Source organism: Hemitrygon akajei, chromosome 16, assembly GCF_048418815.1.
Source record: "Hemitrygon akajei chromosome 16, sHemAka1.3, whole genome shotgun sequence".
In the NCBI taxonomy this organism is placed as follows: domain Eukaryota; kingdom Metazoa; phylum Chordata; class Chondrichthyes; order Myliobatiformes; family Dasyatidae; genus Hemitrygon; species Hemitrygon akajei.
Window position 1 is genome coordinate 68,353,327 of NC_133139.1, and position 12,662 is coordinate 68,365,988.

At 44.1% G+C, this 12,662-nt stretch overlaps 1 protein-coding gene across 1 annotated transcript in view; it reads left to right on the forward strand.

Moving 5' to 3' along the window:
* The first annotated feature begins 6,340 nt into the window (after positions 1-6,340).
* pgls (6-phosphogluconolactonase) overlaps positions 6,341-12,662 on the forward strand; it is a 9,346-nt gene continuing 3,024 nt past the window's right edge. The window contains exons 1-3 of the mRNA XM_073069097.1: positions 6,341-6,709; positions 8,891-8,998; positions 10,187-10,288. Of these exons, the coding sequence (XP_072925198.1) occupies positions 6,425-6,709; positions 8,891-8,998; positions 10,187-10,288 (495 nt within the window). The 5' untranslated portion in view covers positions 6,341-6,424. The remainder of the gene's footprint in view (positions 6,710-8,890; positions 8,999-10,186; positions 10,289-12,662) is intronic.

Sequence of the window (12,662 nt, forward strand, 5' to 3'; positions counted from 1 at the left end):
ACTTGACTTGACGACTTTATAGAAATCAACCCTTTAATTTACCCAGAATAACATTTTATTAATTTAATTTCTTGCTCTCAAATTGTGGGCTTTTCCAGAGAGTCAATTTGCCTCAGCCAATCAGCTTGGAGCTTTCTAATGTATCATTTCACCAGACAGATGTGGGTTTAAACTTGATTGGTCAGAGCCAGTGTGCCAATAAGCATCGAGGGTAGGTTTTACCAGTGAATATAAAGCTGGACTGGCCGGTGTCTGTGTGAAGTTGGGACTTGGCGGAGGTGGGCAGTGCACAAGTTCCCCAGTGCCGGCCTTGGGTGGAGTGAGGAAGCCTCATGGATACTGACCATTTGACCACCCCATCACCTTGTTCAAGAGGTCACCCAACAATTCACGGTGGGCCTGCGCTTCCAGAGTATGGCCCAAGTGCCCCCTACCGGAGGCATATGAGGCTTAATCTATCTGTGAGGATAACCACCTGTGTGCCATCAAGATATTAGCATCGTGACTGAAGCTATCCCACCACATCTGCAGGGAGAGCACCTCAAAACCTCCACTCATCTTCTGTCCATCAAAGGCTCTGGTGAGACTCACAGAAAAGAGCTGTTATCTCCTAACACCTGAGTCCTTCGTTTTTCTTTTTATTATTGTTTGTCTTTCCTGATTCCCCATTGGTAATGGTATTGTGAGATAAGTAAGAGGACTTTGGGCTCTTTGAGGCAATCCTTTTCAGCTTCTTTCTGAGATCCTCCCCAGTGGCAAAGCTCATCTTCATCCAATTAAATTCCATGACATCAAGAAATAACAGAGCACTGGATGCAGGCAAGGCTGTGATATCAGGCAACATCCCTTTGGTAGTACTGAAGACCAGGCTTCAGATCCAGCTGTTGTTCCAGTTTGATGATGACATTGGCATCTACTCAACAATGGACGATTGACCAAGTATGGACCATCCAGGGCAAACTCAATTCACCTCAGTGGAGCCACTGTTAATCATCAGCGAAGTGATGGAAGTAGTAGTGGCAGCCCAATCAAGAAGGGGGAAATCTGAAAGAAATTTGAGAGTTAAAATTTTACATGGAGGGTGGTAACTATCTAGAATTAGCTCAGAGGTGGTGGTGGAGGCAGATACAAAAAAGCATTTGGTAAGGCAAGGCATAGAGGTAATGTGGACATAATGCAGACAGATGAGATTAGAATCAGAATCAGATTCATTATCACCAGCATATGTCATGAAATTTGATTTTTACAGCAGCAGTACAATGCAATACATGATAAATATAGAAAAAAACTGAATTAGAGTAAAAACTATATAAAATAGTCAAATTCAATAAGTAATGTAAAAAATAGGAAATAAAAAAGTAGTGAGGTAGTGTTCATGGGTTCAACGTCCATTTAGAAATTGGATTGCAGAGGGGAAGAAGCTGTTCCTGAATCGTTGAGTGCGTGCCTTCAGGCTTCTGTACCTCCTTCCTGATGAGAAGTGGGCATGTCCTGGGTAGTGGGGGTCCTTAACGATGGACACCACCTTTCTGAGGCACTGCTCCTTGAAAACATCCTGGAGATTACAGAGACTGGTACCCATAATTGAGTTGACTTATTTTACTACTCTCTGCAGCTTACTTCGATCCTGTGCAGTAGCCCCCCACTCCTCATATCAGATGATGATGTAGCCAGTTTGAATGCTCTCCATGGTACATCTGTAGAAATTTGCCAGTGTTTTTGGTGACAAACCAAATATCCTCAACTCCTTATGAATTATAGCTGCTATCTTGCCTTCTTTGTAAATGCATCGACATGTTGGATCCAGGTTAGGTCCTCAGAGATATTGACACCCAGTATATTCCTCACTGTCTCCACTTCTGATCCCTTTATGAGGATTGGTTGTGTGTTCCCTCGTCTTACCCTTTCTGAAGTCCATATTCAGTTCTTTCGTCTTACTGATGTTGAGTGCAAAGTTGTTTCTGCAACACCACTCCACTAGCTGGTATATCTCACCTCTCTACCATCTCATCACCATCTGAGATTCTGCCAACAACGGTTGTATCATCAGCAAATTTATAGATGGCGTTTGAGCCGTGCCTAGCCACACAGTCATGGGTGCAGAGAGAGTAGAGCAGTGGGCTAAGCTCGCACCCCTGAGGCCCGCTGGTATTGATTGACTGTGAGATGAAGATGCTACTTCCATTCCGCAGAGACTGTGGCCTTCTGGTTAGGAAGTCGGGGATCCAGTTGCAGAGGGAGGTACAGAGGCCCAGCTTCTGGAGTTTTTTGATCAGAACGGTAGAATGACGGTGTTAGAGGCTGAGCTGTAGTCAAAAAACAGTGTAGCGCAGATTGGCTGAACCTGTGGATGACCTGAGCTGTAGGTTTCTGTAATTTATTTTTTTATTGAAGTTAATCATCAAACAAACATTTCCATAAGATGTATTTCAGACATTGTACATATATATCATATAATCATATATATCACAAATCTCCACAAAGTATTTATCTGAGGTACACACTTATAGAAAAGAGTGGAAAGAAAAAACAAGCAAAAGGAAAGAACTATGTACAAGTAGGGAGTAATCTTTTTTTTTTACAACAGATTCATTGATTTGTGAGAATAAAATCAGACCTATGAGGTGTTATGTAGTTAAACCATTTTTCCCAGTATGAATCAAATTGTTCCAAATTGGATAAAATTCTCTTATGTTTGATTGGATTTAATAGCCCATTGACATTAAAATAAATGAATTTTACCTTGTCCTTAGCCATCTGTATTTATCTGTCAATGTATCATTGAAATTAGAATAAAGCTTAATCGATCTACTCCCTGAACAAATAAGAACCAAGAAATGCAAATAATAACAAAAATGGCAACGAATGTGTGATTCCGAGGCTGAGGTCTCTAGTAGATGACCCTGCGTTGAGCTAGAGGAAATGTCTAGCTGTGGGGGATAACCCCTCCTACTTGTGAGTTGAGGGCCCCCATTGCAGTATTCATAAAAGTTAGTGAACAAATCCATTACACAGAAAAGATTTCCCTGTGTACTCCTCCTATATATATATATACACACACACACACAAATATATATATATACACACTGTTTCGCCTGCGCCCCAACTCTGAGGGGCCAAAGGGTAGAAAGTAGCCCCCTCCGTTTTGAGAATCGCAAGATCGCTATTAATTCAGGTCAGGAGACCCAGGAAATGAGAGAGAGACGCAGAATCCACAGGGGGTTTGGAATGTCCTGACCCTCAGCGATTTCAAAGCCACGGGAACCGGCCATTGTCTCTTGGAGATGGAATTGTGTATTGAGCGCTGTGCTATTCATCGATGCCCTCAAGGAATGAGCAACGTGGGCTGGTTGGGGGATGGCATCATCCCAACCTGATTGACATCTGAGACCCCGTGAGTAAGGATAAAAGAAGGTCTGGGGAACCACCCCTTTAGACGCACCAGGAGAAACGCTAGAAATCCCGTGACAGCGTTTAACAGCAATAGCCGGTGGAGGGCCCACGTGTGTCCTTTCCCGTTGCCCCGGGATTGAGGCCCTACCACGGAAGACGGCTTAGCTAAGGAAGAGATCACCACCGACGCCATTTCGAAGGATCGACGTCATAGAAAGGAAAACGGGCAAGTTCTAAACCTCCGTCTCTCTCTCCAACCAAAAGCTGCAGCTTGAATGAACTTGAGTGACTTTTATATTTCCATCGGACAATACATTATCCCCTAGACAACGATAGAGCTATTTCTTATTGATTATTATTATACCCGCGCTTTTAGATTTAGTATTGATGATGTATATTATCTGTATGTTTGCATTGATATTATTTTTGTGTATTTTTATCAATAAATACTGTTAGAAATAGTACCATCAGACTTCAACGGACCTCTCTATCTTTGCTGGTAAGTGACCCAGTTACGGGGTACATAACAACACACACATATATTACATACATATATATATATTCTCATTTTGGTGGGGAAAAAGGAGTAAGTGAGTGAATAAAGAATAACAACTAAGTAATATAAAATCCACATTATATTAAGTATTTCTCGAGATAGGTATATCACCGTGTACTTTTGCTTCCGTTTAGCATCTCAACATTTTTAAATTTAGCCAAACCTTATGGCTCTTCTGAAGGGTGTGAGGACTGTCTTTGGGAAACTCCCGGTCTCTTCCTGATATATTTCTCTTGGCCTCCTCCCGTCTCCTGCATCTCGATTCTCGCACTATTTCCTAAGCGGAGCGGGATAATTCCTCAGTCAGGGTTTCGCTCGTTTTGGTCATGCTGATGGGCAACCCTCTAGCCTTCATGTCTGTAGTCACCTCTTCCACTGTCTGGTACAACCGCGTTCCGTTGTCATAAAACACTCGAAGTTTAGCAGGGTATGGAGTTTGAATGGGCGCACGATGGGCTCTTTCGAATTCCAGCTCCATAGCCGAGGGAAGATCCAGCGCGTCCCGCAGTAACTTTCTGACAAACTCTGTCATAGACGAGCCCTCCACTCCTTCGGGAACATTGTAGATTCTGATATTTTTCCACTGTGATCTTCCCTCCAGGTCAAGCAGTTTACCTTCTTGGTGATGTAATATTTTTATTGTCTTGCTCAGTGTCTGTTCCACGTTTTGAACGCGATCTTCCACCTTCTCAGTTCGAGTCTCTGCCACCGCTATTTTTTGATTGACGCTGGCGAGCTCTGACTTAATATCACAGAGCTGCTGTTTTATATCTTTCTGGACCTCCATTATTTCTTTCAGGATTTCGAAGATATTTGCCACTTCGCCTGAACGAGGCCCATCGTCAGCCTCGCTACCACGCGGTCGGGTAGGAGAGCCGCTCGCTGCACCCCGCTCAGCTGCAGGCTCCACAGTGATGCTTTTTTTATTTCCATTCCTTTTCCCCATTCTTCCCCCTCTTTTCAGTTCAAATATTTTTCAAAAAATATTATATTTGATGGGTTAACGGGGCTTAATACGCATTTTTCCGGAGGAGCTAGTAACTTAAGCTTCCATTCTTGACGATGACGTCACTGGAACCCTGAGCTGTAGGTTTCTAAGAGTAGGTTCCATTTTTCTTTCATCCATTCGCCTATCCAAGAATCTCTTAAATATCCCTAATGTATCTGCCTCCATCACCACCTCTGGCCATGCAGAGAGCATAGGTTCCATGCACCTACACATTCTGCCAAAAAAAACTCCATCCCACCTGTACTTTCCTCCAATCACATTAAAGTTATGCTCTCCTAGTATTATCCACTTCCAGCCTGGGGGGAAAAGTCTCTGGCTGTTCACTCTATCCCTCTTATCTTGGTGTGATACCAAAGTCTCACAAATTTCTACAGATGTACTGTGGAGAGCTTTCTAACTGGTTGTATCACTATCTGCATTGGAGGGTCTACTGCATGGGATCGGAAAAAGCTGCAGAAAATTGCAAATTCAGCCAATTTCATCATGGCACTAACCTCCCCAGCATCGAGGACATATTCAAAAGGCAATACCTCAACAAGGCGGCATTCATCATGAAGGACCCCATCACCCAGAACATGTCCTCTTCTTATTGTTACCATCAGAGAGGTGGTACTGGAGCCTGAAGATACACACTCAACATCCTAGGAACAACTTCCCCTCAGATTTCTAAGTGAACAATGTACACTACGTAATATGTTTCTTTATTTTTTGCTCTTTTTACACTACTTAATTAAAAAAATTATATTTGTTATTGTAAACGATAATTTTATTATTATGTATTGCATTGTACTGCTGCCACAAGACAACACATTTCATGACATATGCCCCGTGATAGTAAACCTGATTCTGAAAACCCCTAACTTGCTGAACTTTTACATGTCTTTTGATTTAGAAGGAGACCATTTCTTAGGCTGTGTCCTCAGCCTAGTCTTCAGCTGTTTCAGCAAGGACTTTCGAAAGTGAGAACGTTGGCCTTGCTATTGACTGTTAATGGGACTGATTAAATTTCTTCAATGAAGGCAAGCAACGCGTGTCACAACAATAGCTTTGCTGCCCTAGAGAAGTTGAATGTAGTTCTAGGATTTGTTAAACAAGGGGATAGTCTTTGGAAGTAGACGGGCCGAACGCTGTTTTCGATTCATCATGACTTTGCTGTATTAAATAAAACAATCAATGAACCGAAGTAAATAATTGGCATTTATTTTAGCCAATCACAGACAAGAAATCGTGCGGTAACTGATAACATTCTGACTCCAATCAGGTTCAATCATGCTATTTGACCAACCAGAGGGATGGGTGTTCGCTGAGAAGAATTGATTGACGTCTGAGCAATACAATCAATTCGCTGCTCGTGCTGATTGACGGCTGCCTCGGGCAATTAGGCGATAGTTGGTAGTGGCGGGCGGTAGCTCGCTCTCTTCCCTGAACAGGCGGCTGCACTGACTCGTTTCCTGGCCGGAGCTGTGATGTCCTCGCCACGGGTTCGCGTGTTCTCCTCGGCCCGAGAGCTGGGGCCGGCCCTGGGGCAGTTCGTGCTGGCATCCGCGAACCAGGCGGTGCAGAGCCGCGGGCGCTTCGCCGTGTCGGTGTCGGGCGGCGGGCTGGTGCAGCTGCTGTCGGCTGAGCTCCCGTCCGTCCTGGACCGCGAGTCCCGGCAGCCGGGTGCCGACTGTAAACACTGGGTCCTCGGCTTCTGCGACGAGCGGCTCGTCCCTTTCGAGGACCCGGAAAGCACCTGTGGCCTGTACCGGGTAAGGGCTGGGGCTCCAGGTCGGTGGTCAGTCATTCGGGCCTGAGAGCTGAAAGGAGACAGGAGTCACTTGGCCTTCGTTCAGTGTTGGGTTGCATTTAAATCTGAGTAGGCAGATCCTGCTGAGAGTGGTAAACACTGCCCAGTACATCTCACTCTCCATACGACCGTGGGGCGTTGATCAGGAAGCTTACAGGTGTCTGTCATCCCTTTTCTAATGTTCTACCTTCCAGAAGATGCAGAGCTTGAAGGCCTGGATGACCAGACCTAAGCACAGCTCCTTCCCCACTGCTTATGATCAGACTTGTGATCCAGTCACCTCTTCCACATCCCCCTTCTACATTCTTGGACTCTTAATTCTACCTCTTCTATTATTATCACTTTAGAATTTCTGGCTGCACTGCCTCAGTTTGTGCTACTATACTCTGCACCAATCTGTTGTTTTACACTTGCCACTGTATTTCTGTGAAACTCTCAAGCCAGCAAGGAATTTCTGGAAAAAAAGGAGCCAGTTATCCCTCTCTAATAGTACCATTAACTATTGAATGTGGAGAAGGTCTTTCCTGTAGTGGGAGAGGCCAGAACCAGAGGGGACAGCCTCAGAATACAATGTGTGTGTGATGTCTTTTTAGGACAGAGATGGGGAGGAATTTCTTTAGCCAGCTGGTGAATCTGTGTAATTCATTGCCCTAGATAACTGGAAGCCAAGTCATTGGATTATTTAAAATGGGGTTTGCCGGGGGGGGGGGGGGGGGGGGGGGGGGGGTGGTGATACCTTTTCTTTCAATAACAGCCATGGTTTTTCTGTATTTTATGACTGTCTGAAGAAGCTTAATATTAGAATTGTATTGTACATGTGTACTTTGGCAATAAAATGATTTTTTTTTGGAAAAGTGACCCTTTAATAGGTTCTTGATTAGCAAGGCTGTTAAAGGTTACGAGGCGAAGGCAGGAGAATGGGGTTGAGAGGGAGGATAAGTCAACCATGATGGAATGGTGGAGCAGACTCGATGGGCCAAGTGGCCTAATTCTGCTCCTATGGCTTATGGTCTTAACTATAATGGACATTAAAGTTTAATTATTAGATAAGGCCAGCTTTTGGGTTGGGGTTAACCGTTCATGAGTCAATGATTCGAATTGGCATTGGTTTTGGTCTGGGGGATGCTGGAATTGGATTCAGATCAGATTAAATGCATTGCCATATAGACAAGAGTGCGGTGAAACTACTTGCTTGGTGAAGCTCTCTGAATAAAGAGTGTACGTGATAATCATAACTACACAGTGCACAACAGCAGGACGGTGTCAAGATAGGAGTGCTGTGTGCAAAATCAAACACTGAAGTGAGAATAACACAACCAGCAGGAAAGGTACGATTAAGATAACAAGAACATGGCAGTATCACTGGGAAGGGGGTGTGAAAGAGCATCACTGATCTAATGTGGCTATTGACAGAGGAGGGATCAGGAATGCTGACAGAGAAAAATATCCCTGCCCTATATTTCCAACACTTGTGCTTTTCATTCCTCTGCTGTTGCCTCACAGCTTCTGCCTTCTTCCAGTTCTGCCTCTTGTGTCACATTCCTGCTTCCATCACCCTCGCATCAACTCCAATTCCACCCCTAAGCCTCCCTCCCTGCCTTTTCTCTCCTTGGTAACTCTGCCAATATCTTTATATCTGGCTTGCTAATTCAAAATTTTGAGTGTTTTATTCCTGCAGTAATAAAGCATGAAGCAACAATGCTAGCATCCAGAAAGGCTGAGTGCAAGAATTCATGGGCAAAAAGGGTAAAGTAATTAATGTAAACACCAGAGGTTCTACAGATGCTGGGAATCCTGCTGAAGGTTCTCAGCCGAAACGTAGACTGTTCTTTCCTCTCCACAGATCCTGCTGAGTTCCTCCAACATTTTGTGTTTGTTCCAAAGTTTAGAGCAGTTGAAGTCTGTGGGATATTCCATAATCAGAGCAGGAGTGAGCCGCATGCCGGAGGAACTCAGCAGATTGTCAGGACTCCCCTCCGACGATGCTACTGACCTGCTAAGTTCCTCCAGCATTTTTGTTTGTGTTTAAAATTTCCAACATCTGCAGAATCTCCCTGATGTTTGCATCTGTCAACACTTAGTTCCATTTCTCCCCTCCTGAGCTGGTGTCTGAAGCACTTAACCATTGCGTTACCTCTTCCAGAAGAACTTGTTCTCCAAGATCTCCATTCCTAATAATCGCGTGGTCGCTATTAACCCATCGCTGCCTGTGGAGGAAGCAGCGGACAAGTACGCGGAGAAATTGAGAGAGGTACAGTATTGAACAGCATTGTAGTGTTGTGTGAGGATCCAAAGCCTTCCAGTGCTCTTGTGTAATGGATGGGACAGAAATTGGGGCCTGTCTTCTCATCGTATTAGGCTGAAGGAACTTTTGAGGCAATGATAGTTCTTAGGTATAATTAGACCGTGTGTGGGGTAAGATAAGTACTGTATAGAGTAGAGCATTCAGAAATACTTCTGGCTGAAAAATTGTGGGCATACTGTGTTGATGTTGGAATGTTTGGTGACACTTGCAGGCTGCCGCCCCCACCCCACCCCACCCAGCACAACCTTGGGTCTGTTGGTTGGTAACGCCAGTGATGCATTTCACTGAATGTTTGGATGCATTTGTGATAAATAAATCCAAATAGATCTTTATCTGGAATTGCTAAAGAAAAGTGACTTTGACATTGAGGATCTGGAGGGAAAGGTGTTATGCCTGAAACAGAGAGATTTGACATATTCAAAGTTTGAAAATAATATTAGTAAAAAGCTATTTCCACTGGCAAAAGACTGCTCAGTCTTTAGAGAACAAGCGGTGAGAATTTTTTTTATGAAGGGGATTGCTGTGATTTAGACTGAAAGGCAGTAGAAATACCTGTAAAAGAATTGTGCCTGTGAAAAGGAAAAGTCTGTAGAGCTTTACAGGGAGTGAGAGGACCGAATTGGATTGATGAAGACGATGGGTTGCATTTTTGTTAGGGGGTGCGGAGGAAGATGGTTTTGGGTCGTTAAATAGCCTTCTGGTTCACAGTGATGCTGTAATATGTGAAATCCGGGGTACAGAGGGATTAGAACATTATTTACTGACATCCTATATTAATGTTTATCCTGGGATTTTCCTGTCTTGTATATAGATCATTTCATCCAGATTGGATTGCTACTCATCAAGTGAAACCAGTTCATCCTGGTACGGTGTTGTGAATATGGAATGTATACATTGCTGGGATATTCATACACTGCTGTGACTTAAGATCAAAATCCACATTGCAAAGCTTAAAACTGCATCGGTATCACATTTTGGGCAAATTTACAGGCATTTTGGAACTTTGCTTGTACTCTGTTCGTCACTTTGCTTGACTCGTGCAGTCCTTGCAAGCTCCTGCGCGAATACTAACAACGTTTTCATTTCGGTCAATGTTCCGTGTTCTGACCTTCTGATTGTACTTTCCTCCTCCAGATGTTTCCAAGTGATAATATACCAGTCTTTGACTTGCTGATCCTGGGAATTGGTCCCGATGGGCACACCTGCTCTCTCTTCCCGGATCATCCCCTGCTGCAGGTAACCTGAACAAATTGTGTTCTACACGAGGAAATCTGCAGATGCTGGAAATTCAAGCAACACACACAAAATGCTGGTGGAACACAGCAGGCCAGGCAGCATCTATAGGGAGAAGCACTGTCGACGTTTCGGGCTGAGACCCTTCGTCAGGACTAACTGAAAGGAAAGATAGTAAGAGATTTGAAAGTAGGAGGGGGAGGGGGAAATCCGAAATGATAGGAGAAGACTTCCCTTCTCCAGCTCTGTATCCCTTTTGCCAATCACCTTTCTGGCTCTCAGCTTCACCCCATCCCCTCCAGTCTTCTCCTATCATTTCGCATTTCCCCCTCCCCCTCCTACTTTCAAATCTCTTACTATCTTTCCTTTCAGTTAGTCCTGACGAAGGGTCTCAGCCCGAAACGTCGACAGTGCTTCTCCCTATAGATGCTGCCTGGCCTGCTGTGTTCCACCAGCAAATTGTGTTCTAAGTTGCTTATAAATTGATAGATAGATAGATAGATAGATACTTTATTCATCCCCATGGGGAAATTCAACATTTTTTCCAATGTCCCATACACTTGTTGTAGCAAAAACTCATTACATACAATACTTAACTCAGTAATAATATGATATGCATCTAAATCACTAATTCAAAAGCATTAATAATAGCTTTAAAAAAAAGTTCTTAAGTCCTGGCAGTTGAATTGTAAAGCCTAATGGCATTGGGGAGTATTGACCTCTTCATCCTGTCTGAGGAGCATTGCATCGACAGTAACCTGTCGCTGAAACTGCTTCTCTGTCTCTGGATGGTGCTATGTAGAGGATGTTCAGGGTTTTCCATAATTGACCGTAGCCTACTCAGCGCCCTTCGCTCAGCTACCGATGTTAAACTCTCCAGTACTTCGCCCACGACAGAGCCCGCCTTCCTTATCAGCTTATTAAGACGTGAGGCGTCCTTCTTCTTAATGCTTCCTCCCCAACACGCCACCACAAAGAAGAGGGCGCTCTCAACAACTGACCTATAGAACATCATCAGCATCTCACTGCAGACATTGAATGACGCCAACCTTCTAAGGAAGTACAGTCGACTCTGTGCCTTCCTGCACAAGGATTTATTTGGAGACTGTCACTGGTTTAAATTCAACCTGGAAACATTTTAGGTGTTGGGTTGACTCGGTTTAAAATTCAAGGCTCCAATTCAATAGAGGACCATAAAGTAGCTTTTTCAGTGATGAAAACGTGAAGCTGTTCCCCACCAAAGGGAGATTTGAAAGCAGAGATGTATGTAAGGGGAAGAGGATAAAACTGTGAGAAAGGGATGTGAACAGAGGCTCATGTCAAAGTTAAACATGGTCTGTTTAGACTGAAGAGCCTGCAGTCATGATCCCCCCCCCTCCATTTCTGCCCCTCTGAAATGCTTCCAGTTCAAGACTGTCTTCAGAAAAGGATTTATGATGTGAAACTTGTTATTTTTACAGCAAAGTTCCAAGACACAAAATTGTTAGAAATTACAAGATAGATAATGTAAAACAAAAAGAACAAGGTAGTATTGTGGATTGCTCCAAAATCTGACGGTGCAGAGGAAAAGCTGCTTCTGAATTGTTGAGTGTGTCTTCATGCCCCTGTGTCTCACAGGAAGAACGTGCAAACTGCTGACAGGCAGCAGAGGGAATTAAACCCCAATTGGTGAAAGCTGGCTGTGTAAAGCAATCCACTAACCTCTGCGTCAGATGTGTAGCCATTGTTGCACAAGGTCATTTGATTGCAGTAATGGGTTGTCCTGAGAGGACAGTGGGGGGGGGGGGGGGGGGGGGCTTGTGGTTATTTAAAATTGAGAAAAATGAGGGGTAAGTGCTTACAGTGCTCATCTGTGCACAGAAACTGCCATAGGTAACAATGATTAATTAATGAACACACACACACACTTTTGCACAGTACAGTATCTAGAATGAAGGATCAATATGACTGTAGAGAAAATTACCTGCTGACTGGAAGTTTTCCATTGGCCGAGTTAGCAGTTTGAGATCTGGTTTGGTGTTTAATCCAGTAGATGGTGCCTTGGGTGCAGCGTTCCCTAACGCACAACAAATGTGCTAACATTCCTGAAGTGAGACTGGTCTTTGGGAATTGAAGAGGGAGTATCTCCTGTTGTTACAACTGTTTGCTTCTCCAAGATAGTGAGCCTGTGGCTTGGTCATTGTCATTTAGTCTCGTCCCGTCTGTGTTCTGTGCCAGACGTTGAAAGAGTATAGGGGTGGGTGGCACTGAAGGTCTTGCACTTGGTAAATATCCAGCTGGAAGATGATGCTAGATTCTCTGGAGTGTGAACTGAAACACTGATCCATGTTAAGACACTGCAAAGGCTGTCACTCGAGGGAGATAACACTTAAGAGCC